We start from the raw sequence: 25082 nt of genomic DNA, 5'->3' as shown, positions 1-25082 counted from the left end.
AAGCTGAGAATCAGAGTGGAAAGCTTTTGAACAGAGAACTGTGGGCTGGAAAATTGTCTCCCTAAGGAAAGTGGTGAAAGCTTTATTGCTTGAGACTTTAAACGCAAGATTAGGAGAAACACCGGGGGGAAGATTTTGAATTTTCAGAGAGAATGGACTGAAAGATTAGGAGAGGAAGAAGAAAACCAAGTGCTAGTGCTATCTCCAGGAATTTAAGGAGTACGAACTAGCATCTCCCTTGAGACTCTGCCTTATCACTCTTAGACTGCATCTGCTAAGAGTGAAATTATTTCAGCGCTAGTTATTTCCACAAGGAAGTGATAAGAACTCATCTGCCATGGTTGAGAGCTGTGAATCTCCATGGGACACCTCTAGAGATGAACACTGGGGAAGCACAGAAGGTTCTTTAGTTACAAAAGGGTTTGGAGGTGCAGCCTGGTCTTCCAGAGGACAGTGACATCATCTCTGTGCTTCCCCGAAGACAATTGGAGGAAATTAGCTCAGTGCTTGCTTGAGACGTGACAGTGTCTAGAAAACAGTGGGAGTGACCCTGAACTATGCTCCCACATCAAAGTAAAAGCTGGCTGCAAGGCAGCTGTTGCAAGTAAATGTTCCCAGGTTTTTTCCTTCATTGGGTTGTGCAGACAGAGCAAAATTTCTCTGTACTTGTTCACATCTCTACCCAAGGTCAAAAGTTTCGCTCCATCTCCAGACTGAGAGAATGCCTTTCCTTTGTCCACCACTCCATCACAGAAGGCCACCAGATGGGTCAGGCAAGATCTGCCCTTGGTAAAGCTGTGCTGGCTGTCTTGTATCACCTGCTCATCCCTCAAGTGCCTTAATGTAATTTCCAAGGGGATCTCCTCCATGATCTTCTCAGGTATAGAGGTGAGGCTCACCAGACTGTAGTTCCCCATGTCTTCAAATGGCCTAATGGCCAGTGAAGACTGAGGCAAAGAACTTTTTGAGTGCCTCAGCCTTCTCCGTGCCTGTTGAAGCCAGTTGTTCCTTCTCTTTTATCAGAGGGGACACGCTCTCTCTCCCTGGTCTGTGTCTTCTGATCACGTTACTAAGCATCCATCTTCCACTTCTGAGTAACATTTGAGAAACACCCATTTTCCAAGCTCAGCTGTGTGCTGCAAGCATCCGAAATCACAAATGTGATGCTGTTAACCATCCAAGCCATCCCCTTACTGCACTCCTGCTCCCTCACTGTGTTGTACTGTCTCCCCTGCTCTACCTGTGCGTGCAGAACTGGGACCATGAGAAAGGCATCCCGGATGCCAGCAAGGTAGTGGCAATGCCCCACAGATCCCCATGGAGTTAAACCCACCTTCCAGCTACAGTCCCCATCTCCCAGAGAAGGAAGAATGAGAAACATTCTTTGCTGCTGGATTTGCCAGCTAATATTGTCTAATAAGCAACTGTGCCATGCTGCTTAATTAGAATTAAGGACACAACTAGCGTGGGGCTAAAGGAAGCATTTATTAAGTTAGCTCATGGTTTTGGAATAGATTTTGTTGTGGGTTTTTTGTTGTTATTTTTGTTGATTAATTTTTACTGGAGATTACATGATTGAGTAAGGACAGTGTAATACTGAATTACTTCAAGGCAGATGGAGGCAGTGCTGTGTCCTACCACGCAGCTGGTACTCAGCTAAGAGAGAAGGAACTGCAGCTTTGACTTTAAACACACACTTACTGGTAAAGCCTCTTCTTACTCACTTGGTATTTTTTTTAATTTTTAATTTTTATTTTTATTTTTTCCAGGAGAAATATTTCTGAATTGGAGAAAGAGGAATTCTCCCAGCCTGGTACAGAGTTGTTGAAATGAGGTTAGGTATCAAAATGTAAAGTGTTTTCAAAGCCACTTGAAGTTACTGACAGCAACTGCAGACTCAGAGACAAAGCTGAAGGATTTCCTGCAGTGTTCGAGGCTACGCAGACCAGAATTAATATTGTTTCAGTGCTGCCCTCTTATTTAAAAACTCAAAGAGCTCAGAAGTAAAAGATCTTTCCCAGTCCTACTTGGTGCTGTATACAATTAAAAAACAAAGCAAGCAAAAAATACCCACTTGAGTACATTTACAAGCATGTTGGTACATCATGATTTTGTTTAGAAGTTCCCAAAATGGAATTGTGTATTGAGAGAATGTCTGCAGTGCTTTAATCCAGGCAATACAACATACAGCCAACTTCCTCTTCAAATATATCTTGAAACTGTTTTAAGATTTTTAAACGTATTCAACTCTCAGTTCAACCGTGGCCTCAAGTTGTGCCGGGGTGGTTCAGGTTGGATATTAGGAGAAATTTCCTGTCTGAAAGAGTGGAGAGGTGCTGGCACAGCTGCCAGGGAGGTGGTGGGGTCACTGTCCCTGGAGGTGGTCAAGAAACCTCCAGATGTGGTACTAAGGGACGTGGCTTAGTGGGGAAATACTGGTGGCAGGTAGATAGTTGGACTGGATCTTGAAGGTCTTTTCCAAACACGGTGATTCTATCATTTCTATGATAATTCCATATTATTATTCTGCATTTACTAAAGGACTGAGATGAATGAAGAACGTTTGGAACTCTTTCAGCCAAACGAAGGTTGAAAAGCAACCTGAACCATTTGCAATGAGTAGAATATTTATGTAAAATGGACTAGACAAAATATATAGCCAAGAGATTTCACATACGTCTTTTGACCCAATGCATTTTGAGTAAATACTTACACATTTCAGCCCAATACCCTTAATTTTGCCTCATGGTTTGGTATTTTTTGGTATTTCTCTGTCACTTTGCTTTTATTACTGTCTTTTTTTTGGTATGCAAATGTTTTCCTTTACATAGATCTGAATCACTAAACCAACTTGAAGATTGTTTTTTAACTTCCTAAAGCAGTTGTTACTTTGCGTATTAGCATAAGAATAGTTTATCGCTTTGTGATAAAATTCCTTACCCACTTATGCAAGTTCATGCTTGAAGCTGACCACTGTTTTCACATCTAGCATTTTAAATCCTTTTCTATAGGTGGGGTTTGGGTCCTCTTGTTTCCAAGGGGAAGCAATTGATCACGCTGTGATGACGCAGGCACATCCCTTGCGGCTGGCACAGAAACGGAGCAATGCACTGATCTGCAGTGCCTGTGCAGCATCTCACACCGTGAGTGGTGGCTGTGGGAACCTCACGTGAAGCTGTGAGCAAGCATGAGCATGTGCAGGTGTTAATAGGCAGCGTCTCCAAAAATAAGGCTCAGAGCAGAGCAGCTGATGTAATTTGAAATTAGGCTGAAGAAGCAAAAGCATCTGCAGGCGTTTGTGTCACTCCCAGTTGGGTAATTATTTCATAACATACAACAGAAAATAGAGGTCCAGCTGGCAGCCTCCCTCCTGGCTGTGCGCAGCTCCTCCGTGGAAACACTCAACAACTGTCAGAGCAGAGGGCAAAGCCCAGAATCAAACGTTTACTCAGCCAAGTGCTCAGACTGGCATGCTCCTGTCTTGGCAGGACCTTTGTGTTGTGTTCCTGAGCTGACATCCTATCCTCACTTTGTCTGTCCTGTCCTACCAACAGCGAGGACAGATGTCTGGTTGCACTGCAAGGCACCCTGCTCGTGCAAATGTGTGACTAAAGAGCTGAGTAGCCTTACTGACAGCCAGTTTGCTGTGTAAATCTCATTTATTTGACTTTCCCCATTCCCATCTAAAGCCAAACTGTAGGACCTGACAAGTGGCCCCTGATTTGTGCTGCATGTGCTGCAGATGGTTCAGTTGTGGCACACAGCTTGCATGCTGCTGATGGGTACTTTTCTCTGCTTATGCTCCCAGCCATAGGAAGAAACAGACAGCCATTGTTGGGCATCTCTCGAGTCCAAGTCTGGCCCTGCTGATGTCTGTCATTGGACTCTTTGCCAGTGAACGAATGGGCCACGGACAGGAACCAGCACCTGCACTGTAGTTGCAGAGGTGGAGACCTCTCCAGACAAATTTCAAAGCTGGAGAGGTATTGTGTAATGAAGTAGTGCTAAGGGAGTGCCACCGCCACAGGAAGTCTACCCAAGCCTTGAGTCATTGTAATACACTGCAGAGATCTCAAATAGTGTTAGCTGAGTAAGTCCTGAGGCTTTCTTTCATAGACAAACAGGGCAGGCAGCATCCTCAAGCAGTCATCCATCTTCCTATCTCAAAGCGTGATCAACTCTCCTTAGCATTATAAATAATTAGGCAAAGCAATTCTGATCAGCTCTTAAAAGCTTCAAGTGATTAAGGTTCCTTAACTGTCAGGTCACAACCTCCAGTGCCTTACAATGGCTTTCTTGTTAAACAGTTCTCTAACATCTGCCCTGGTATGTTCTGATGCCTCACAAAGACTGTATATATGTATTTTTTTTTCCCTTTCCACAATGGGAAAAAGAGAGTTCAGATTACACTTCTTCTCTTTCCAGATCCAAATACTTCACTCTTGTCATTTTTCAGTCTGGTCTTTGGTCAGCAGTAACTACTTGTAGTCATCCCTGCACTACTGTTGCCACTCTAGACTTCACATCAGTTAACTCAGAGTAATTTCCCCTTCACCTCTTCGGCTCATGTAAAAGCTTGCTCCTCTACTTAGTTTTGCCATCCTGATTTTTTTTTTGCCCAGAAAGAATTGAAGATACTACTCACAAAACTGAGGCAACTAATCCTTTCCTACTTTTTAATTTAAAAACCCAAAGCTCAACACCAATTCTCTCTGGCATTTGGGGAGAAGAGACAGAAGATCACACGAGCATCAGCTCTTTGGATATTCTTCAATTCTTTTGCATCAAGGTGAAAGAAATGAGGTGAGGAGAGCCACAAGCCGATGAGGCTGTGGCACTTTACTGACACAGCTGCCTTCTGAGCTTGCAGCTTCTTAGAAATCATCAGAGATGCATCCTAAGTACAATTGTCAGATGCCAAACTCATGATCCTATTGCTTCCAGGGAGGACATGAAGCAACAGGAAGAATCTCTTTTCCTTCAGATCAGTGAAATCAATTTCTGCATTGAAGCAAGCAGCAGCTCCTAAACCATGCTTAACCATTAGCATAATCTTTTGCAACTAATTGCCAACAGATGTCACAGAGGGCACCACAGCTGTCAGTCTGGACACTGCCTGGTGCAAATAGCACAAAGGATGTGCCTTTAGGTGTTGACACAATTTCTAGAGAAGCACTTTTAAGAAGTCAGATGCTTATAGCTCCGTGTGGTGATGGCACATGAAGAGGAGGGCTACGGGGACCCTTCAGGAAGGTGGCATTTGAGGTAGAATTGGAAAGCACAGTCCAGCTTCAAACTGGCCACATCTCACAGAATTTCTGCAAAAATACCTGTGTATCTTCAGGCCTTAATAAAGTTCATCTTGAAAGCAAAATTAAAAAAAAAAAAATCACAAAACTATCCACAAAGTTCTAAAATGTAATGGTTAATGCAATCATGTTAGGAAGAAAAAAAACGTAGATTATTGACTGCTAGCTCTTAATGTGCTCAACATGGGCAAACCTTACTGGTTAGCATAGTTAGTTTATTTTCCTACTGAGGAAAACAGAAACCCCAGATTCTCAGGCAGTTGATGTGTGACAGTTCATCCCAGCTCTTACTTGTGTGAGCAGTGGAATTTGATGTGTGAAACCAGTACTGTAACCCCTATGAAGTAAATAATTAACATTTACATTCCTCCTGAAAGAAAAGCCCAAAGAAGCTATTTGCATACATCTAGAACTCATCTTCACTTGATCAACATTCTATGCATGGAAAAAAAAATGGTGAATCCTCAGTTCTGACTCTTGCTCTTCTTTTTATTTCAATGATGTAGGAGATGGAAAGAATCATTGTAATTGCCATTGCAATGCTTGCACCACCAAAGCAAGGGCACCAGGGAAGAAAAAATACTGGATGTGCAGAAAGAGGAAAGGCAGATTCCCTGATCAGTCATATTCTATGTGGTAAAGGCCTATCAAGTCCTGATAAGAACACTTCCTGGTGAAGAGCAGAGAACTGCTTGGGTTGGAGGGATCCTAAAACTCCACCACCCACCTTCTGCAGTGAGCTGGGTGCCTCCCCCAGCTCAGGCTCCCAGAACCCACCCATGGTCTCAGACACCTCGAGGGATGGGGCACCCACAGCTCTTGGCAGCAGTGCTGGGGCCTCACCGCCTTCTGCGTAAAGAATTTTCTCCTCACATGTGACCTAAATCTGCCCTCCTTAGTTTAAAGCCATTTCTCTTTGTCCTCTTACTATCAGTCTGTTTTCAGCTGGATGAAGTATTTCCACCACATATGGGAAAAAAAAAAGAAAAAAAAAGAAGTTTGGGAAGAATTTTATTGGAAAAACAGCTGACATTTACGAATGCACTGCTACATGAACCACTGAAGAGAAGAGCTTGCTTGCTGAAAGGTCACAAGCACGCCATCCAACCACGATAAGAGCAAGGCAGAAAGCTGCAGAATATACTGAGTCCAGTATATTTCATTAGTGCAAACAAATAGACAAGAAGGAAATCTCCTATTCAGGACACTTCAGGTGAACTAGAGTCTTCTGGTTTCCAGCACATCATAAGTCAGCATTTCAATCTTCTCTGAGAACTCTACCTCCAAGGCATTCTGGCAGGAGAGAAAACCGACAGTAAATGCAAAGCAGTTTTCATATATTCTTCTTGCACAAGCACATCTACAATGATCAAACCTTAGGGTACTATTGGCACTGATTAACCCAAGCATCAGACTGGTAGTTTTTCACCAATCCAAGCAGCAACGGTCTCAGTAGTCATCTATGGAGAAATCTCCAAACAAAGCACTAAATCTGTTTATAAATGGCCTTTATACCATGCCCTAATGGGACATCAGGTATCTTCAAGCTGAACTACAGGATGCACACACCCAACAGAAGCCTGGCATGCTGGTAAGGTGAGCTTGCACTATGAAACAAGTATCTCACCAGTCTGAGCAAACCCATCTGAAAATGTACAGAGTATTTAAAAATGCAATTAGAAATTTGAATGGCGTATCACTGAATACTTTGTGCTGTGTCTATGAGCAAGTAAGTACTAACACAAAGAAACAAAGACAGCTTTTATGCTCAAATATGGACCAGCTCACTCTGGAAAGCTTCGTACAGACCTTCTAAACATTGCCAGATTAAATGTTTCCCACCAATGCCTGCAGGGTACACACATATGTATGAAGTGAGTATTATGTTCTGTAGGGAAAACTCCCCGTTGCAATCTACAAGGCAGCTGTTCAGTAATACCTGGGCCTTACTACACTCTGAGAATTGAGGAGCAGTAGAAGTTTTGGAACTAAAAAGCTGCAGTGGAGTGAATAAGCATTCTGACAGACGAAGCAGACAAAAATCCAGAGAGACATATACCTAACCCCCATCATGTCCCACTGCTTCACCACCGTTAGCTATCACGACTCCAACAGTTCCTCCTACTGACATGCACTGCTTCTGCCCTACCATAGCAAAATTACCCTCTAGAGATCATTAAGATCACAATCCAAGGTTGATAAATCCACAAGCAATTAATGCATATAGATTGTTTTAGCATGACGGCACCCATTTAAATATTTGTGAAAGATAAAATCTCTTACCAGTTCTCGTTTTGCTTCTTCAACCTTCACTCGTGCAAGGGAAAGATTCTAATGAGAAAAAAATAGCATGAAAATCAATATTTCAATTTGAATTACAGAGTTCCTGAATCACTGCAAGACTCTAATTATATGCCACAGGGGAATTCAAGGATAATGAAATCAGTTTTGTGTATGCTTTTCACATATGAAAGGTACTGACATTAAAAGCCTATTATCAGCTTCATTTGAACAATCAGGTATTTTTCAGAAGTCTGGTATGGCCTAATATCTAAGAAATACCCACTTTTCCATACTAGCCAATCAACAAACCAGTTTTTAAAGACAGCCAAGAATGAATCTTCCAGAGCACAACGCGCTTTTAGCACAAACCATCCTTCATTCTGTCTGCACCAGAAGCAGGGCACTAGGGCTCTCCCTGTCTCCTCTGACAAGGAGTTGGGGGAAGGAGGAACTGGGAAACCTAATGCGATTTGAACGTCCTATTTTGCTTGAGATGAGGCAGCTGCTTCCTTGACTAAGATGAATTTAAAGGAGAAGCAGTCACAGCCTCTACCTTCATCCATTTCCTTACAGGAAGATGTGTTGAGGGGCAAGACCACTATGGAAGGGTTGAAGAGGTGAAGAGAGAAGGATCGTGCAGCAGACGAGTACCTTAGTTCACAACACAAGCGATGCAATTAATCACAATTTCTGTGCAGCTTTTGATAAGGTCCTTTGTTTCTCTGTATTCCTGTGCTCAATTTAGAAAAACTGGAACAAGCCTTTTTTTAACTCTCAGAGGTTAGCCACATCACATGCTCTGGGTTGTCAGATAAGGAGGTAACGGGCAGTATTAGGTAAGTCAAAATTGTGACTATTTTGCTTACTGTTCTATTTACTAAACCTAAAACCCATTCAACTCTTTGCTCTACTTTTTACCACATTTTGCAGGAATGCCAGTCCTTAATATTCATCTGTAAATGTACAGGCATTTTTCCAAAGATCAGAAATATTTGGGTTTAGCTGTCTGAAGCATTTCAGATAGCACAGAACAGATATCACACAAAACCAAGGCCTTTCCCCACTCCCCCAGACTAAAGCTCTGTTTGCCCATGATTTCTTTGAGCCGCTATGAAGTTGTTAACAGAATTACTCTCAACTGAAAGTCTTCTGTAACAATGGTTCTTTTTATTTGAAATAGGTAAATTCTTTTTTACAAAAGGTGCTTTGCAGAGCAGCCTGATTGTAACTCCTGGCATGGTGACCAGAAGCAGAAAAAGCCAGAAATTAAAGCAATGGACCCAGACAAGGTCTCTCAAAACAGCAATTCAGAAAGAAAACGTACAGGCTTTCTTGGTTGCCTTTTGTTTTCCAAAAGGGCTGAATACCCAGGACTCTCAGAGAGAAACCAAACATAATAACTGAGCTGAGCAGACAGTGCTCCTGCAAGATGCACTACATGCTTAGGGGACAAAGTCTGCGTTTGTATTCAGGTATTTCTTCCTAAATTTATACCCTAATGTGTTAGTATACCTACAAAATTCTGTTAAACTCAATAATTGTATTTTCTAATTTTCAGCTTTTTCAATTTTCATAGATTGATACTGAGTTCAATTCACATCTGCTGAGATCATACTCCTACATATTTTGTTAGAACAAGGTTTACCCGGTAAGCATACAATTAGTTTTGGATTTGCTTAATCAATAAATAGCATTGTGTTGAAGTACAGTTTTTATTTAACACTGTTAACAGATTAGAGTTTTCTAGCCACTGAAATATAGCAAGAGCTTCCTTCATATTGTGAACTCTGTTAAAATTAATTTGATTGCAAATATAAAAGAACCATGGAAAAAATAATTACAGGAGGTAGATCAAGATAGCACTCAAGGTCCCTCTTCAAATGCACAATTTCTTCCTGCATTCCAGCCAGTTTCTGTGAATAGAGCAAAGTAGATCACATTCTATAGTCTTCCTTGTACTGATTTACACCACTTCTACATTAACAGCATTTTGGAATGAACAGATGTTGGTTACAGCTCTTGTGATCCTCCTCAAAACATACAGAAAACTAAAGATCAACCATTCACTCGGCAGTGAGTCAGCTAAACCCAGTACAAGTTTTACACAGAGGTATTTTCCTTTGCTTTCTGAAAGCACACAGCACTGTTTCTAACAGCAGAACCACCTGATCTCACCTCCCTGAAATAAGAGATTTCACAGGAGGCTCCACCAGGCAGACAACTTTCAGAGTTAACATCTCTGCAGGTCACATAAAGAACAGAGCCAAGGAAGAAGATACATTCTCATGCTCATGGCTTATATGTGAAAACAAAGTCTTGCACAGGCAGCAGAAAAAAGAAATCCCCAACATTTGCACCGCTTTGGTCATTCTGTTAGTAAGAGGAGGCAGTTTCTCCTGGAGGCTGAAAGTTAATCACATTACAAAGCACTTAACCCTTTTCAAATATTCAATCTGAAGTAAAAATAATAAAAAAACATTCAGAAGAGGAAGTCATTCATGCTGGCTATTTGAACTGAACTCTTGGCAAAGCTCGTAGAAACGCCTGTGACTCAAATATCCCCTTTACTCAAGTTTTAGAAGATGACAGAGGTCAGATAAAGACTAGAAAGGTCCCTGTGCCACTTTGTGTGTAGAATTCCAACTCGAATCATTTTTGGTTAGTACTATTCTCAAATGTTGAGCAATGTCAACAATGCCACCCAGTGTTGCATCCTGAGAATTACAGTGTTAAAAAAGAAAGAAAAAATCAGAGAATCTGCTTCCATTATTCAGCTGAATAGGCAGAAAAAGCTAGAAAAAGAAACAGGGAGGATTGAAGTTCCCATTAGAGTAATAGCAAATAATGTTAAAGAGTGCTGAGTGCAGAACAGAAACGTGGCAGCTATGTAATGAAATATATTCCACAGAACGTCCACTCTGTTTAGAAAATGGATCATTGTAGAAACCTCCATCCTGTACCTACCTCAGACAGGCCCACCAGTGACTCATGCAAAAGTGATTGGTCTAACCCACTGCCAGTAAGCTGCATCTAGAAACAGAAAAGAGCTCATACATAACTGATCACAAAATCTAACTGAGAGGAAAAAGATTTTGCCATTTTGAGTGAAACAGGCAGACGAGAACACAATTCAGTAAGAGTACAAGTATGTGCCATCTGAACCATAGCTCTAGACGTTATATGAAATCCGTTGCTACTGAAGTTTATAGCATGGTTAATAAATCTTTACAGAAAATTAGCGGGAGAAAAGCACGTGGCAAGGTTAGGAAGAGGCTTCTCAGTAAAATGCTTTCTATCTCTGGTATTTGTCAAGATACTGGAGGGCATCCGGGTGAGGCAGTGCAATGGGTTTCCCAAGGAGATGGTGGAGCCACTGTCCCTGGAGGTGGTCAAGAGAAGAGTAGATGTTGCACTGAGTGACATGGTCTAGAGAGGTCATAAGCATTGCTTGATGGTTGGATTAGATGATCTTAGTAGTCTTCCCAACCTGAATGATTCTATGATAAATAAATTATTCATGTATCCATCATCATACAGGAAAGGCACAACTTCAGTCTTCAACATTTAATCATTTATTGATCTCAAAAAAATGTCCCTACTCAAAATTTTGACACAATTTATCTCAGTGAAGCATATACTCTACTGATAATTCTTCAGTATACCTTTACACTATGGCACATCACAATGAGCATAAAGTAGTCTGAGCTATTAATGTTTTCAGTTACAGAAGGAAAAGTATCCTTGCATTTACCATAGGAAGTTCTGCAGAAGGAACATAAAAATAGCAGAAACAATTAAAGCGTGGTAACTTGTCCTATGAGACCAGAAGTCCAAAGTCCAGGAGTTTAAGAGGCTCCAGGGATGCCCTTAACTACAATTTTGGACCCAACCATGACTGTTGCAACCTGTCACAGCATTATATTAGATAATTCTTTCTACTTACCTCAGCAGTCTTAATCCTGATTTTTAAATCCTCACATTTGTCTCTCAGGAACTGCAGGTTCTGAGATCGGCTCTCAGATTTAGCTCCTTCAATCTCAAGATGTGTCTTTACTTTTTCAAGATCCCTTAAATAGAAAAGAAAGAAACCCTTACATTCAAAGAAATACCTGTACACACACACACCATTTGGCCACCTATGCTCAAGCTGAACTTCTTAATACGACCAACACCAAAAGGAGAGAATGAAGAAAACATTTGCATTTTGCTGTGAGATTTCCTAGTGGAAATACCCATGGAACTATCCATCCACCTCCAGACTCAAAGGCCACACTCACACTCAATGTTCTCTAGAGGCTCCTTCTAACCCCTATACTTTTGAGATTTGCCTTCAACCTCAGTGGAAGATGGAACCTCAGTGGGTGGAAGATGCCAGCCCACATCTGAAAACTCCTTGCAAAACTATTTTCAGTTTACAACAGATATAACTGTATCCCAAAACTCTTTCTGACCCCTGAAAGTGTCCATAGAATACAGCTCTTGAGAGATACTCCCCAAAATTAAGTAGAAATGTGTCAAAAAACTAACAATTAAATTACTCTGTTAGTTATCACAAGAAATGCATGACATCACAAAGGTCCACAGTATTGCTCACATATTTCCCCTTTTTCATCCATTACTCACTTTTCTAACTGCTCTTCCAGCAACAGTACAGCAGTCATTTTTTTCTTAACGTTGAGCAATTCTTGTTCCATTTCTTTGTTTTTTGATTCTGCTGCATGCAGTTCCAAACTCCTATTACTGATGGCACAGAAGAAGCTGGCGAAAAGAGTGGGAAGGAACAACTCAGAATTAGTACTGTTGTTTCCTCTCACCCTACCCTTACCACTTGATTTCCCTCATGTTATGATATATCTGGTAAATAGCAAGTGTTTAAAAAGAAAAAAATATAATACATCTCTGAAGTTATTTGCTTTCTTTAAGCAACAAAATTTTATCTGGGAAACAGTCCAGCAACCTAAGCAGTGGGAAATGCTAAACAAGACCTGTCGTTCTAGTGGATGAAACAGCCAGGCCTGAAATAACTACATGCTCCACTCACAGCTTGCCAGATAGCCTTTGAGAAAAACTCTATTTAGCCCTTGAAAATCTATGTCCCTAGTACACAACCAGAAGCATCTCAGTCACTTACTCTTCCCAATGGTTCATAACTGCTTGCTCCTCTATCTCAGAAAAGAACAGTAAGAGCAAAGTTCTTAAACATGAGTAAACAAAAAACATTGGATTTTAACGTAGATTTTGCCTTCTCCTCACTGACAATTCTCAGTGCACTCCTGCTGTTACAGTTTAAAGTCAGACAGAGAAACCTGAAAGAACAGACTAACGGCTGCCATTTTTCTGTGTCAGGGCCAAAGAAATCTCCTCACATGAATTGAGGCCAGACAACAAATGAAAGAGATGTGGTGAAACTGAGTCACCAGTTACATTTTCATAGTCCTTGCTTGCCTAGACAGTTTGAAAGCTGCTCTAGCTTGTGCTACCTGGCATGACAGTCCTAGTAACAAAATTCTACGGCAACTGACCACAAAATTATAAGCCGAGAAGAGATTTAACTGAAGTTCCTGTTGGACTTCAGATGCTTTCCTTAATGGGACGGACATTAGAGCTGTTAGAGTTTTGTGCTCAGTTTCTGCGCCTTCTAAAGCTGCTCAAGTGGTGCAAAAGCTGGATTAGTAGGATTCCTGGTGTGAAAACTCACTTTGAAATGAATTGAAAAAAAAACAGAGGGAAACAGCACAGATCACCAACTCTGCTGCACAGTGGGAAGAATTACCTAGTAAGATAAGCATCCTCCGTTTCAAGTATCATTGCAATGTCTACCAGAGTTTTAAGGTGGGCAGTGCCTTCTTCGGACAGACAGGATGGTGAAAGATCGAGGCTTTCTGTGAGAAGGCTCTGCAAATGCTCAGCTAAAAAACAAACAACCAAAAAAGATTTATTTTTAATGCTGCTGTTCTTTCAGGTTTTAGATGGGTCTATCCAAAGCTACAACCCAGTTTCAGCCTAAATGGATTTGCCTTGCCTTACAGTAAAAGCTGTAGCACAACAAATGCTTAGCCTACTGCTATTTGTTTTTTAATATAGTTGAGCTTCGCATTTTAACAGTCTACAAGATCACTAGGAAAAACCCCTCTAAAGAAGCTAACAAGTGGAGCCTTTAGCTCACCATCTGCATCGTATTCTGCTGCCCTTTGCTTCATGTCTTCTATCAGAAATGAAACATCTCTCTCTTTTTCTTCACTGTATTCCACAAACATATGCAAGAGATCAATGGTCTGCGCGTTCACTTCAAACTGCGGCACATTTTCAAATGTTTTCTTCAGCCATGAAGTAATCTAACCGGGGGGAATAAAAGAAGAGGCCAGTGAAAAGACAGAAAGTAACAGCCGGACATAAGAAAAGCGATGTGCTGCAAGCTCTGCATTCCTGAGAAACGACCCCTGCGACATCACTCAAAGAACAAGTGTAAACAGACGGCATCCCAAATCTCTGCTGCAGGCACTCCCTGTAGTTTATAACACCGTTTCCCGTCTCCATCCCCCAACCCCACCGTTACCCGCAGGAACTTCTCCGTAAAGACTGCCGATCCCCGCCTCGAGCCTCCCGCCGCCATCCCGGCATTCCCTGCGCTCGGAGGGCGCGCCGCACGGCCCGCTGGGAGCTGCAGTGCCGCAAGGCCCGCTGGGAGCTGTAGTACCGGAGGGGGGGGGGCTGGACTGGGCGATTCGTCATGCGCAGCAAGCTCTTGTATAACAGCTGATTTTAAAGCTCTCCGTTTTTTCCTGAGAATTTACTTTTCCCCTTATGGACCCAAAGCTTTTAAGGAAATAAGGCTTTTAAATAGTACAGTGATTTGAGGTGATTTCTTTTTTGATGGAATTGTGTGTTTCCATTCACATCACGTCAAATCCTTTAACCAGAAGGGACGAAAATCATTTTTAAGCTAAAGGGCAAAATATGTGTGTTTATTGTTTACATTTAAAAAGTCGGGGTCCTTCTTGCAAAATACATCATCAAAGCAGCCGAGCTGCTGCGGTGTCACACATTTTCGTCTGGCTCAAGGTCAAAGCCCTGCTTTAAGTCCCAGGTGTCCTGCTTATCTAGGATAAGCAACCTTCCCAAAACTGAATGCTTCTCCTCAAAGATCCAAGATGGCTATAAATAAGAAACAACAAGACACGTCCTTGAAATGAGGCACAAGTCCAGAACAGTAACAAAGCAGAAGAAATTAAGTGTCCTTGCACCCAAGTGTGTATAAAATGAGTGGGACACCTCCCCATATGCCACTGAAGACCACCAAAGACCCCAAGCAAGCACAGAAGATTCAGTTACACTACATAACCTTGTACTTACATAATGCCGTGAATATGTAGTAGGTAGGACTTACACATTAAGTAGGGTGCGGTGAAAACTTTTTGGACTATAAATATAAGCTAGTATGAAGAGTTGGCATGCTTGATTTGTGGGAATATTCCACCTTACATCTTGTGTGGAATAAAACAATGTCACCTCTTGAAACCCATTCTTTTTAATGTGCTTCAGGAGATTGATAATTAACAACAATATAATTAAGGAGTCTGGCGAGGAGCTGCACACTCTCAGCCCCTTCCCAGACTGCAGGAAGGATTAAAGCACTTTTTGGCCTCGTTTTCACAGAATCATGAGATTGTAGGTGTTGGAAGGAGCCTCTGGAGATCACCTAGTTCAACAGCCTGCTAAAGCAGGTTCCCTACAGTGGGTTACACGGGAAAGTGTCCAGGCAAGTTGTATCTCCAGACAAGGAGACTCCACCACCTCTCTGGGCAGCCTGTGCCAGTGCTCTGTCTCCTTCAAGGTAGTTTTTCCTCGTGTTCATAGGGAACTTCCTTCAGAATCACAGAAATATGCTGAGTTGGAATGAATCCATAAGAATTATTGAGTGCAGTTCCTGGCTCCACACAAGGCTAAACAAACCAAAGGACCTCAGCTGCTCTCCACATGCTTTGCCTTCCAGATCCCGCACCACCTTTATGGCCCTGCTTTAGACACTCTTTAAGTGTTGGCTTTGTATTGTGGTGCTGAGAACTGCACACAGTACTTAATGTGAGGCTGCAGCAGTGCAGTGCAGACAATCACTTCCCTTGGCCTGTCAGTAGTGCTGTGCTCTATGTATCTCAGGACATGGTTGGCCTTCCTGGCTCCCTGGGCAGATAGCTGACTCACGTTTAACTTGTCATCAGCCAAGACCCTCAGATCTCTTTTAGCAGGACTGCTCTCCTGCACCTCATCTCTAGTCTATATGTAAAGCTCGGTGCATCCCCATATGCTGAATTCAGAACTCACTGTTAAACTTCATGTGGTTGGCGATTGCTCAGCTCTCTAATTTGTCTGTGTTTCTCTGTAAGTCCTCTCCACCCTTGATAGAGCCAACATCTCCTGTCAGTTGAGTACTGTCAATGATTGTGCTCAAAATACCACCTAGTGCTACATCCAAGTCATTCATGAAAACATAAGGAGAACTGACTCTAAAATGGAGTCTGGGGAGCTCTGCTAGAGGCTGGCTGCCACTCTGATCACAGAATCACAGAAATGTAAAGGTTGGAAGAGACCTCTAGAGATCATTGAATCCAACCCCATTCTAAAACAGGTTCCCTACAGTAGGTCACAAAGGTGGGCATCCTGACAGATCTTGAATATCTCCAGAGCAGAAACCCTTTGTTTTCCATACTATAGGGTTACTATATCAAAGGGTTAATATAACTCTTTGATCCCCATGCCTCACCCAATTGCTCACATATCACATTATATTTCTGTATGAAAAGACAGTGTATCAAAAGCTTTACTAAAATGCACAGAGATCATGTCAACTGGGTCCTCTTGGTCAACAGTATGGGTGACCTTATTACAAAAGGACATGAAGTTTGTTAAACATGATCTTCCCCTTATGAATCCATTGTGGCTGTGATCAATGACCACATTATCCTTCAGGTGTTTTCCAGTAACTCCCAGTACAATTTTCTCCATGATTTTACCAGACACCAAAGTGAGACTGACAGTTCTGACATTGGCAGATTCTTTTTTCTTGCCCATCTTCACAATCATAGCAAGTTCACCGGCTTCCAGCAAACTGCGACCTCTCCAGAATCTTGAGAACCATGAAAAGATAATTGAGAGGGGCCTTGCTATGACATCGGACAGCTTACTGAGCACCCTGGGCCCCATTGGTCCCATGGACTTACATGCAGCCAGATGGAGCAGCAAAATGCACACAAGCTCAGGGTTTGGCTGAGCATTGATCGTTACCACAGACACGGTTTATGTTTCAGTTTATGCCCTGTGCCCTGTCCCTGGGCATCACCAAAAAGAGCCTGGCCCCATCCACTGACTCCCACTCATTAAGATATGGATAAGCACTGATAAGATCTCCTCTCAGCCTTCTCCATGCTGAAGTGTCCCAGCTATCTCATCTTTTCTCAAATGGGAGATCACAGAATCACAGGATGGCCAGGGTTGGAAGGAACCTCAAGGATCACGAATCTCCAACCTTCTGCCACACGCAGAGCCACCAACCTCTACATTTAATACCAGACCAGGCTGCCCAGGGCCCCATCCAACCTGGCCTTGAACACCTCCAGGGATGGACGGGGCATCCACAGCCTCTCTGGGCAGCAGAGATGTTCCACGCCCATAGCGATCTTTCTGTTCTGGATTCCCTCCAGCAGTTCCTTGGAACTACGGAGCTCAGAACCGGGCACAGCATTTTAAACCTTGCCTCCAAAGGGCAGAACGGAGAGGGAGGATGTCCTCCCTCGACCTGCCGCCCTCAACCCGGCTACCACAGCCCTCCTTGTCCCCAACAACCCCAGCTATGACTAGGCCCCGGCTCAACCCCCCGCCACCCGCAGTCTCCTTGCTCTCCCCCCGCCCACTCCCAGGAAGGAGGTTCTCCAAGCGCCGCACTTCGTACGAAGCACCGCATCCATTGGCCGGGCCGCAAGGCGGAGCGCTGAAAGAGCGGTTCTGCTCCCCGCCGCCCAACGGGGCGGAGCGAGGCACCGCCATTTTGTAGAGAGAGCGAGCGCGCCGTGGGCCGGCAGCTGCATCCCGCCGCCTCTCTCTGCTCTCCTCCGCTGCCAGCGCCATGCTGTCCGCCCGCGTGGCCGCCGTCCTCGCCCGTTCCCTGCCTCGGCAGGCCGGCTTGGTGAGCGCGCCTCCTTCGCTTCTCGGGCGGGAAGAGGGCGGCGAGGTGCCGCCATCTTGGGACCGCGGTGACATTGAGGGACCGCGGCCTTCTGCGGCCGGGGCTCCCGCTGAGGGTCTGCTGGGGGTTTCTGGAGGGATGGAAGGGGGGTGATTCGGTGCTGTGCCCGCTGGTGTCCTCAGCTGGAAAGCGAGAGGGGAACGAGCCCTGTGCCCTGTGAAGGTGAGCCCGTGTGCTCGTGCTCCTGACCTTGTCGGAGTATCCTCTCACATGAGTGCGAGCTGGGTTTGATGCTGTAAATGCGGCTTTTTCGCCTCGCAGCAGGACGGCTCAAAATGGAGGCAGGGTAGATATCTAAGCCTCATTGAAAAATTAATATAGCCTCCCTTCTGTGTGATCAAGGAAACCTTACTGAAACAATTGTTTAATTTAGGTTTCCAGAAACACCCTTGGTGCAGCGTTTGTTGCTACCAGAAACATCCATGCCTCCAAAATGGGTTTTCAGAAAACAGGTAAGTCTGAAGAAGGGTCTGTGCTATAAGAATAATGCTTAAAAGCATGATCAGTCAGCTAGTTCGGAGTGTGAGGTGTGTGTGTCAGCTGGTAAAATCCACCAGGATGTCAGTGTACTGTGTAGGAAAGCAAAATACCACTTACAGGGGTCACATCCAGGAGATGTCACTTTAATAATTGTCCAAGTTATGCCCAAACCAAAAGAATGATCGCATATCAACTTAAATGCCCTAGGGAGATCCGCCTCAGTCTTTAAGCTCTGCAGAACTATCTGGAAAGAAAAAAAAAAAAAAAAAAAAAGGAAAAAACCCAAAACCACCTCAAATTGCAGTTTCTTATCTGCTTGGTAGAGGAATATTAGGGAACGAATGGCTTTCTCAGGCTTGCTTGAATTTGACCTTGTGTCCTTGGGTATAATTCTTGTGGCTGCCAGCATCTCAGTGAGGCTGCAGCGCTGCGTACCAGTATTTGGTTCTGGCCCACCTCCAATTTTTGTCACTGCTTAGACTAAGGATACTATGAAGAAATAATTTTCACTGTGATCCTTGGGGCATCTCAGCTAAGGAAACAAAATGTTGTTCCAGGCATGCTACCAAATTAGAGAAGATAGAGAATACTCATTAATAATACATTAAATAGCTTGTATTGAACAACTTGCTGCTTACATGTATTAAGTGCCTTTAAAATACATTTGGTTTTGGGGTTACGAGTGAGTTGGCAGTGTTCTGCTGTATCCAGTTCTCTGCCTGTGAAACTAACATGTCTTCTTTCTTAGCTAAGTATGACCTATTCAGACTGATGTCTCTCCAGAGAGAGGAATTGACTGTAGGGCATTCTGAAGGAAATTGATGACTAAACTAAATGTCTTTCACTGTTTCGATTGAAACTGATGCAGAAATGAATTGAAGCTGCTTTTATTAGCTGTGTGTACAGAAGCTGTCATTTGCCTCGTGCATCATATATAAGGAAAAGCGTGTTTTATGACAGATTTAAGAGAAGCTATGTTAACTTGTGAATTTGAGACAAGCTTACTGTGTTCATACTGCGCATTAATTCACTGAATCTGGTTTGAAATATCTCCTAGGCACCGCTGAGGTATCTTCTATTCTTGAGGAACGTATTTTGGGAGCTGACACCTCTGTTGAACTTGAGGAGACTGGCCGTGTGCTCTCGATTGGTGATGGTATTGCCCGTGTGTATGGCCTGAGAAATGTCCAAGCAGAGGAAATGGTTGAGTTCTCATCTGGGCTGAAGGTTAGCTTTCACTAAAGCAATTTATTTACTGTAGAAGGAGAAAGATGGCTTTTGTAAGAAGAATCTGACACTGTTTTTGGGATGACTCATGCGGAGTTTTTAAGGACTTAATTGTAACTTGAATATTTGATATTTCAAATAATGCTACAAAAAGCAAATTTTGATTTGTGTTGGTTTGCTTTTTTGGTGGTGTTAACTGCTTTTTGGCCAGCACTTCAGCTTTATTTGCTTTCCTATAGGAAGGATTAATCCACTGTCAAGTTAGCTCTTTTGTTTTTGTTGGTTTCAGACAGGCTTTTCTGATTACTGTTGAGAAACAGACTCTGTGATCCAGTACACTCTGCCATATGCTGGCTTCTTGTAGTCTTAAGGGTAGACTAAAGCTAGAAAGTTAACTGTTCCCTGGGAGTTCTGCAGTATTTCTTCCAGTGGTTTTTTTTTTGTTGTTGTTGTTGTTTTTTAATGCTATAAATTGCCTTATGTAGATAATCCAGTTCTTTTCTCTTGCTGAATTCCTAGGCAAGGTAAATTTATTTGAACTCTGATAATCCTTTCAGTTTTTCTTAGCAGGAGTGATGAGTGCTGGAATTGCAATTAAAAAATATCATAAATTCAAGGTTTATGCAGATATTGTTGCCTATATGGAAGGATATGCAAGCAAACATTGGTGATTGCTCTGAATTAGATTGAGATCACAAGTGATCCATGTTAACTGCGTCAGCACTAAACTGTCAGGAGCTCAGCATAGATGCAGATATCATTCTTCTCATGATACCATGATTGTTATCCTAGGGGATGTCCTTGAACTTGGAGCCCGACAACGTTGGTGTTGTCGTGTTTGGTAATGACAGACTGATCAAGGAAGGGGATGTTGTGAAGAGGACTGGTGCCATTGTGGATGTTCCAGTTGGGGAAGAGCTGCTGGGCCGTGTTGTAGATGCCTTGGGCAATCCAATTGATGGGAAGGTAAGTATAACTAAATCTGATAACACTAAATCTTAAGCTTGCTTCTGTGTGACAGAGACTGCAGCATGTTTTCCCCTCCCCCCCCCTCTTTTAAGGGTCCTATTACATCTAAGACACGTAGAAGAGTTGGCTTGAAGGCCCCTGGCATCATTCCCAGAATCTCTGTGCGGGAGCCTATGCAGACTGGTATTAAGGCTGTGGACAGCTTGGTGCCCATTGGTCGTGGCCAGCGTGAGCTGATCATCGGTGACAGGCAGACCGGGTGAGTTAAGGGCTCAAACTAAAAGTGTTTCCATAAACAGAGACTTGTGTTCACCTTTATATAGCATTCTGTACATAGCTGAGTGGGAGACTGGGAGAAAGATGGGCAGCTTAGTTTAACCTACCTCTGCATTATTTAGGAAAACTTCAATTGCCATTGACACTATAATCAACCAAAAACGATTTAATGATGGAACAGATGAGAAAAAGAAGCTGTACTGTATCTATGTTGCCATCGGCCAGAAGAGATCTACTGTTGCTCAGCTGGTGAAGAGGCTCACTGATGCAGGTAACAGGCTTTTTTCTGATACTTGAGCTTGGCTAAAAGTAAGATCTTATATAATAACATAGGAATTTGACAGTTAGGCAGGCATGATTTACAAGCTGTGTCCCACAAGTATTGATGAACGTTAGTATGAATGGCAGTTTAGTGAGGAGTCTTTACTGCCCAGTCGTGCAGATTGCTTGATAACTTCCCTTCAGAAACAGTAACATGTCTGACAAAAGTGGCTGCATATGTAACCTATACACATGGCTGCAAATGTAGCTCAGAAGAAATTAAGTAGATTACCTCTGGGCTGCTGGTCAAGCAGAATCATGGTTAGTAGGGGGAAAAAATATATATTTCAGTAACAACTTGGTCTATGAAAGATTGTAATACTTCATTTCAAAAGCTAAAAGCTCAGACACCTTGGGCTCAGAATGACTTCTAGAGCTTAAGTGTGTCTTTAACTGAAGTTTAAACCACACTTCAAAGGAGAAAGATGTCTGCAAGTGCTAGACAATAGCTGCCTTACATTCCCTCTTGAAAGTGCTTGAGTCAGTCAGGCTGATACGTTGTTACAGTGTCCGTCCATGCAACAGTGTGGTGGTGTTGTCTGGTGTCGCTTCAGCAATGTAGTATTTTGCGTGTTGAATTTGTTTGTTATTGGCATGATGATATAACGGACTTAACATTTTTTCCAGATGCCATGAAATACACAATTGTGGTGTCTGCAACAGCATCTGATGCTGCACCCCTTCAGTATCTGGCTCCTTACTCAGGCTGCTCCATGGGGGAATACTTCAGAGACAATGGGAAACATGCATTGATCATCTATGATGACTTGTCCAAACAGGTTAGGAATCATAGTTTACAGACCTCAGTGTCCAGCACTGGTGCTTAGAGCAGTGTGAATTCCCCAGGCTTGGGAATTCAAAATTCTAGGTGAGCTGCTGAAATCTGAGAGATTCCTTTGTGTTCCTGTGCAGGCTGTTGCCTACCGTCAGATGTCACTGCTGCTGCGTCGTCCGCCTGGCCGTGAAGCCTACCCAGGTGATGTGTTCTACCTGCATTCTCGCCTGCTGGAGAGAGCAGCCAAAATGAATGATTCCTTTGGAGGTGGCTCTCTGACAGCTTTGCCGGTCATTGAAACTCAGGCTGGTGATGTGTCTGCTTACATTCCAACCAATGTCATTTCCATCACTGATGGGCAGGTAGGACTTGCTCTTTGTATACCAGTACTTCTGAGTAGTTCACTCTAAGGGATGCTTGTAGGCTTCTGAACAAGCTAGTAAGACAGTTTTCTCTTGCAGATCTTCTTGGAAACTGAGCTGTTCTACAAAGGTATCCGTCCAGCCATCAACGTTGGTCTGTCTGTGTCCCGTGTAGGTTCTGCTGCTCAGACCAGGGCAATGAAGCAGGTAAACATGAAACTTCTGCTTCTTAGCGCATCAGAAATGAGTAACCTGGAGGATGTTCAACCCATTTCATTCTTTCATAAAGATTTACGAATACAAAGGGAATTAAGCTTAGAGTTCCTGACATTATGAAATGAGAACAAAATTATGGGATCTCCTTTATATTTCTATTGCTTGCAGACAGGAAGCAGGAGGTGGAGAGTGAGGGGAAGATATCTGCACGGAGATGTTTGGCTCATAAGATTCACTGTGTTGGAATGGGTGCTGAGCTAGCTAGATGCAGAAAATACTCTTAATCCCATTTTTTTAATCCTGGTACAAGTTAGAAAGGCCACATCTGGAATACTGAGTTTGGTTCTGGTCTCCCCAGATTTAAAAAATAAAAAAATAAAAAAAAAATGGCAGGGATCTCCAAGAATGAGTCCAGGAGAGGGTGACAAAAATGATTAAGGGGCCCGAAGCATCTTTTTTGTGAGGAAAGGCTGAAGGATGTGTTCAGCTGTTCAACCTAGAGATGAGAAAGCTGAGGGGTCTTAGCAATGTTTACAAATATCTAACCTGTGGGAGTCAAGTCAGTGGGTGTGGACTCTTTGGTAATGAGCAGCAACAGAACAAGGGGCAGTGAACAGAAACTGGAACTTGGGAATTGTCATACTAGCACAAGGAAGAACTTCTGCACTGTCAGAGTGACAGAGCACTGTCACAGGCTGCCCAGAGTGCTGGTGCAGTCTGCTTTTCTGGAGGTGTTCAGAACCCATCTGGTAGCCTTCCTGTGTGACCTGCTGCAAGGAACCTCCTTTGGGAGGGGGGTTGGACTCAGTGATCTCTGGAGATTCCTTCCAACTCCTACAGTTCTGTGAGTGAAAGATACAAAATCAGTTACAAATCTTTCAGGGAGGCATAGAATGTTAAAAGGCCAAACAGTACGGGATTTTTAGAGCAAGCTGAAAGCTGTCTTCTGAAGATCTGACTACTCGATTCAGTGGGTGGAACTCAGTGTGACCTGTGTCTTGTAGGTGGCTGGTACCATGAAGCTGGAGCTGGCTCAGTACCGTGAAGTGGCTGCCTTTGCTCAGTTTGGGTCTGATTTGGATGCTGCCACACAACAGCTGCTGAATCGTGGTGTGCGTCTGACAGAGCTCCTGAAACAAGGACAGTACGGTCAGTGTCCAGGATGTGACGTGTCTGCATTTCCCAGTCACAGTTGGTCTCTGTGCCAGCATTAAGATGTTCTTTGGACATCGTAAATGAAAGCTTGAGCTGTGTTGCATGCATTCAGAGAAAGCTTCTGTAGAAAAATTGCTGATGGTGTGAATGTTTTCTTTCATGTAGTTCCCATGGCTATTGAGGAACAGGTTGCGGTCATCTATGCTGGTGTAAGAGGTCACTTGGACAAGCTGGAGCCCAGCAAAATCACTAAATTTGAGAGTGCTTTCCTGGCTCATGTGCTGAGCCAGCACCAGGCCCTCCTCTCCACCATTAGGTATGATTTTTTTGTTTTATTTCATCACAAGAGTACTGATGTGAGAGCAGGAACACAGATAGCAATCACTGAATCGTTAAGTCAATGTATCCTAGAGCATGAGGCCATCTGTGCTGCCTCTGACTGGAGGTTAAATCAGCTTGTCTTATGTCCTTGTGCTGTTATCCAGAGCTGAGCATTTTACAGTTAAGTTTAGAAACCCTGCTGGTGCTTAAAGCAAACCTACCTCTGTGCCTGTCCTGTAAGCTGATACTGAAATGGCTTTGTGCAGTCAGTTATCGTGTTTTTGATAGCCTTAGTGCTGTAGATGAAGTGCTGCCTAGTGCCTTGTTACTGAGCTGACTATGGGGATTTCAGTATTAACATAGACCCAGCTCACAGAGCAGGACAAATTTGCTTTATCCTAAGTTGGTTAAAGTGCATTCTTTCAGGGGCATAGCTATGTAGAAGATAGCTGTACTGCCTAGCTCAGTGAGGCTCTGCTTTGAGAGTGTTTGTTGACAAAATTTAATCCTTAAAGAGAGCAAGCTCTTTTAGAGAAGGGGTGGTAGTAGTTTTTTTTCTCCTAAGCAATTGACTGCATTTATTCCCATGTCAGAAGTTTAATTAAACTCTTTTTTGACAGGACTGAAGGGAAGATCTCTGACCAGACGGAAGCTAAGCTGAAGGAAATAGTCACAAATTTCCTGTCTACTTTTGAGGCATAAACTCATCAGCTGTTCAAACAGACCAGGCTGTTTTTGTTGTTATGTGCTTTGGCTCCATCAAAGACCTAAACATACGTGCGACTTGAATGTACAGATCTCACTGAGAATAAAAGTTTCCATGTAAAAAGGCTTGGATATGCTGTTCTCAATTACTGTTTTTCTGGTGCACTAGAGGAAAGTTAAATTTCTCTGGATGCACTCTTGCTCGAGGAAACCTGAAAGATTGGCAGACATCTGATTGTTGAGGGGATGAAGCTAGGATGAAACCCTATATAAAAACTACCTGTAGGATTATGTGACTGACTGCAGTTTCTGTTATGACTACTGTGGTTGGCTTGTGCAGCTTTCCTCCTTTTCTCCAGGTAACTTTCAGAAAGTGTACAGCTGTGAAGCTGTTCACACTTCCTTGGTGTGTGTGGTGGCTGCCTGCACCTCGTAGTGTTGTC

At 43.1% G+C, this 25082-nt stretch overlaps 2 protein-coding genes across 2 annotated transcripts; one reads left to right on the top strand and one right to left on the bottom strand.

Annotated features, from left to right (window-relative positions):
* Window positions 1-6303: 6303 nt before the first annotated feature.
* On the bottom strand, window positions 6304-14240 carry HAUS1 (HAUS augmin like complex subunit 1). Its single transcript, XM_052670309.1, has 9 exons — window positions 14149-14240; window positions 13759-13927; window positions 13366-13501; window positions 12216-12350; window positions 11536-11659; window positions 10557-10622; window positions 9434-9505; window positions 7593-7640; window positions 6304-6602 (listed from the first exon to the last, which is right to left on the bottom strand). The coding sequence occupies exons 1-9, from the start codon at window positions 14203-14205 to the stop codon at window positions 6528-6530; spliced, it is 882 nt and encodes a 293-aa protein (XP_052526269.1). The 5' UTR covers window positions 14206-14240; the 3' UTR covers window positions 6304-6527.
* Window positions 14241-17617: 3377 nt separating this feature from the next.
* On the top strand, window positions 17618-24766 carry ATP5F1A (ATP synthase F1 subunit alpha). The gene is made up of 12 exons (XM_052670286.1): window positions 17618-17772; window positions 18206-18284; window positions 19370-19539; window positions 20332-20505; window positions 20601-20767; window positions 20907-21055; window positions 21733-21884; window positions 22018-22242; window positions 22342-22449; window positions 23463-23607; window positions 23779-23929; window positions 24555-24766. The coding sequence occupies exons 1-12, from the start codon at window positions 17713-17715 to the stop codon at window positions 24634-24636; spliced, it is 1662 nt and encodes a 553-aa protein (XP_052526246.1). The 5' UTR covers window positions 17618-17712; the 3' UTR covers window positions 24637-24766.
* The last annotated feature ends 316 nt before the right edge of the window (window positions 24767-25082 follow it).

Source organism: Tympanuchus pallidicinctus, unplaced genomic scaffold (genome assembly GCF_026119805.1).
Source record: "Tympanuchus pallidicinctus isolate F22 unplaced genomic scaffold, pur_lepc_1.0 scaffold9, whole genome shotgun sequence".
Classification (NCBI taxonomy): domain Eukaryota; kingdom Metazoa; phylum Chordata; class Aves; order Galliformes; family Phasianidae; genus Tympanuchus; species Tympanuchus pallidicinctus.
The sequence above is the reverse complement of the archived record's forward strand: the minus strand, read 5'-3'. Positions and strand labels throughout refer to the sequence as shown.

Coding starts and splice junctions, on each gene's coding strand:
- HAUS1 (XM_052670309.1), bottom strand. CDS start 14,205: ATGGCGGCGGGAGGCTCGAGGCGGGGATCGGCAGTCTTTACGGAGAAG. Junction 12,351..13,365: donor GAGGATGCTTATCTTACTAG/GTAATTCTTCCC, acceptor TCTTTTCGCCAG/CTTCTTCTGTGCCATCAGTA. Junction 11,660..12,215: donor CTGGAAGAGCAGTTAGAAAA/GTGAGTAATGGA, acceptor TTTCTATTTAAG/GGATCTTGAAAAAGTAAAGA.
- ATP5F1A (XM_052670286.1), top strand. CDS start 17,713: ATGCTGTCCGCCCGCGTGGCCGCCGTCCTCGCCCGTTCCCTGCCTCGG. Junction 22,450..23,462: donor AGACCAGGGCAATGAAGCAG/GTAAACATGAAA, acceptor TGTGTCTTGTAG/GTGGCTGGTACCATGAAGCT. Junction 23,608..23,778: donor CCTGAAACAAGGACAGTACG/GTCAGTGTCCAG, acceptor TCTTTCATGTAG/TTCCCATGGCTATTGAGGAA.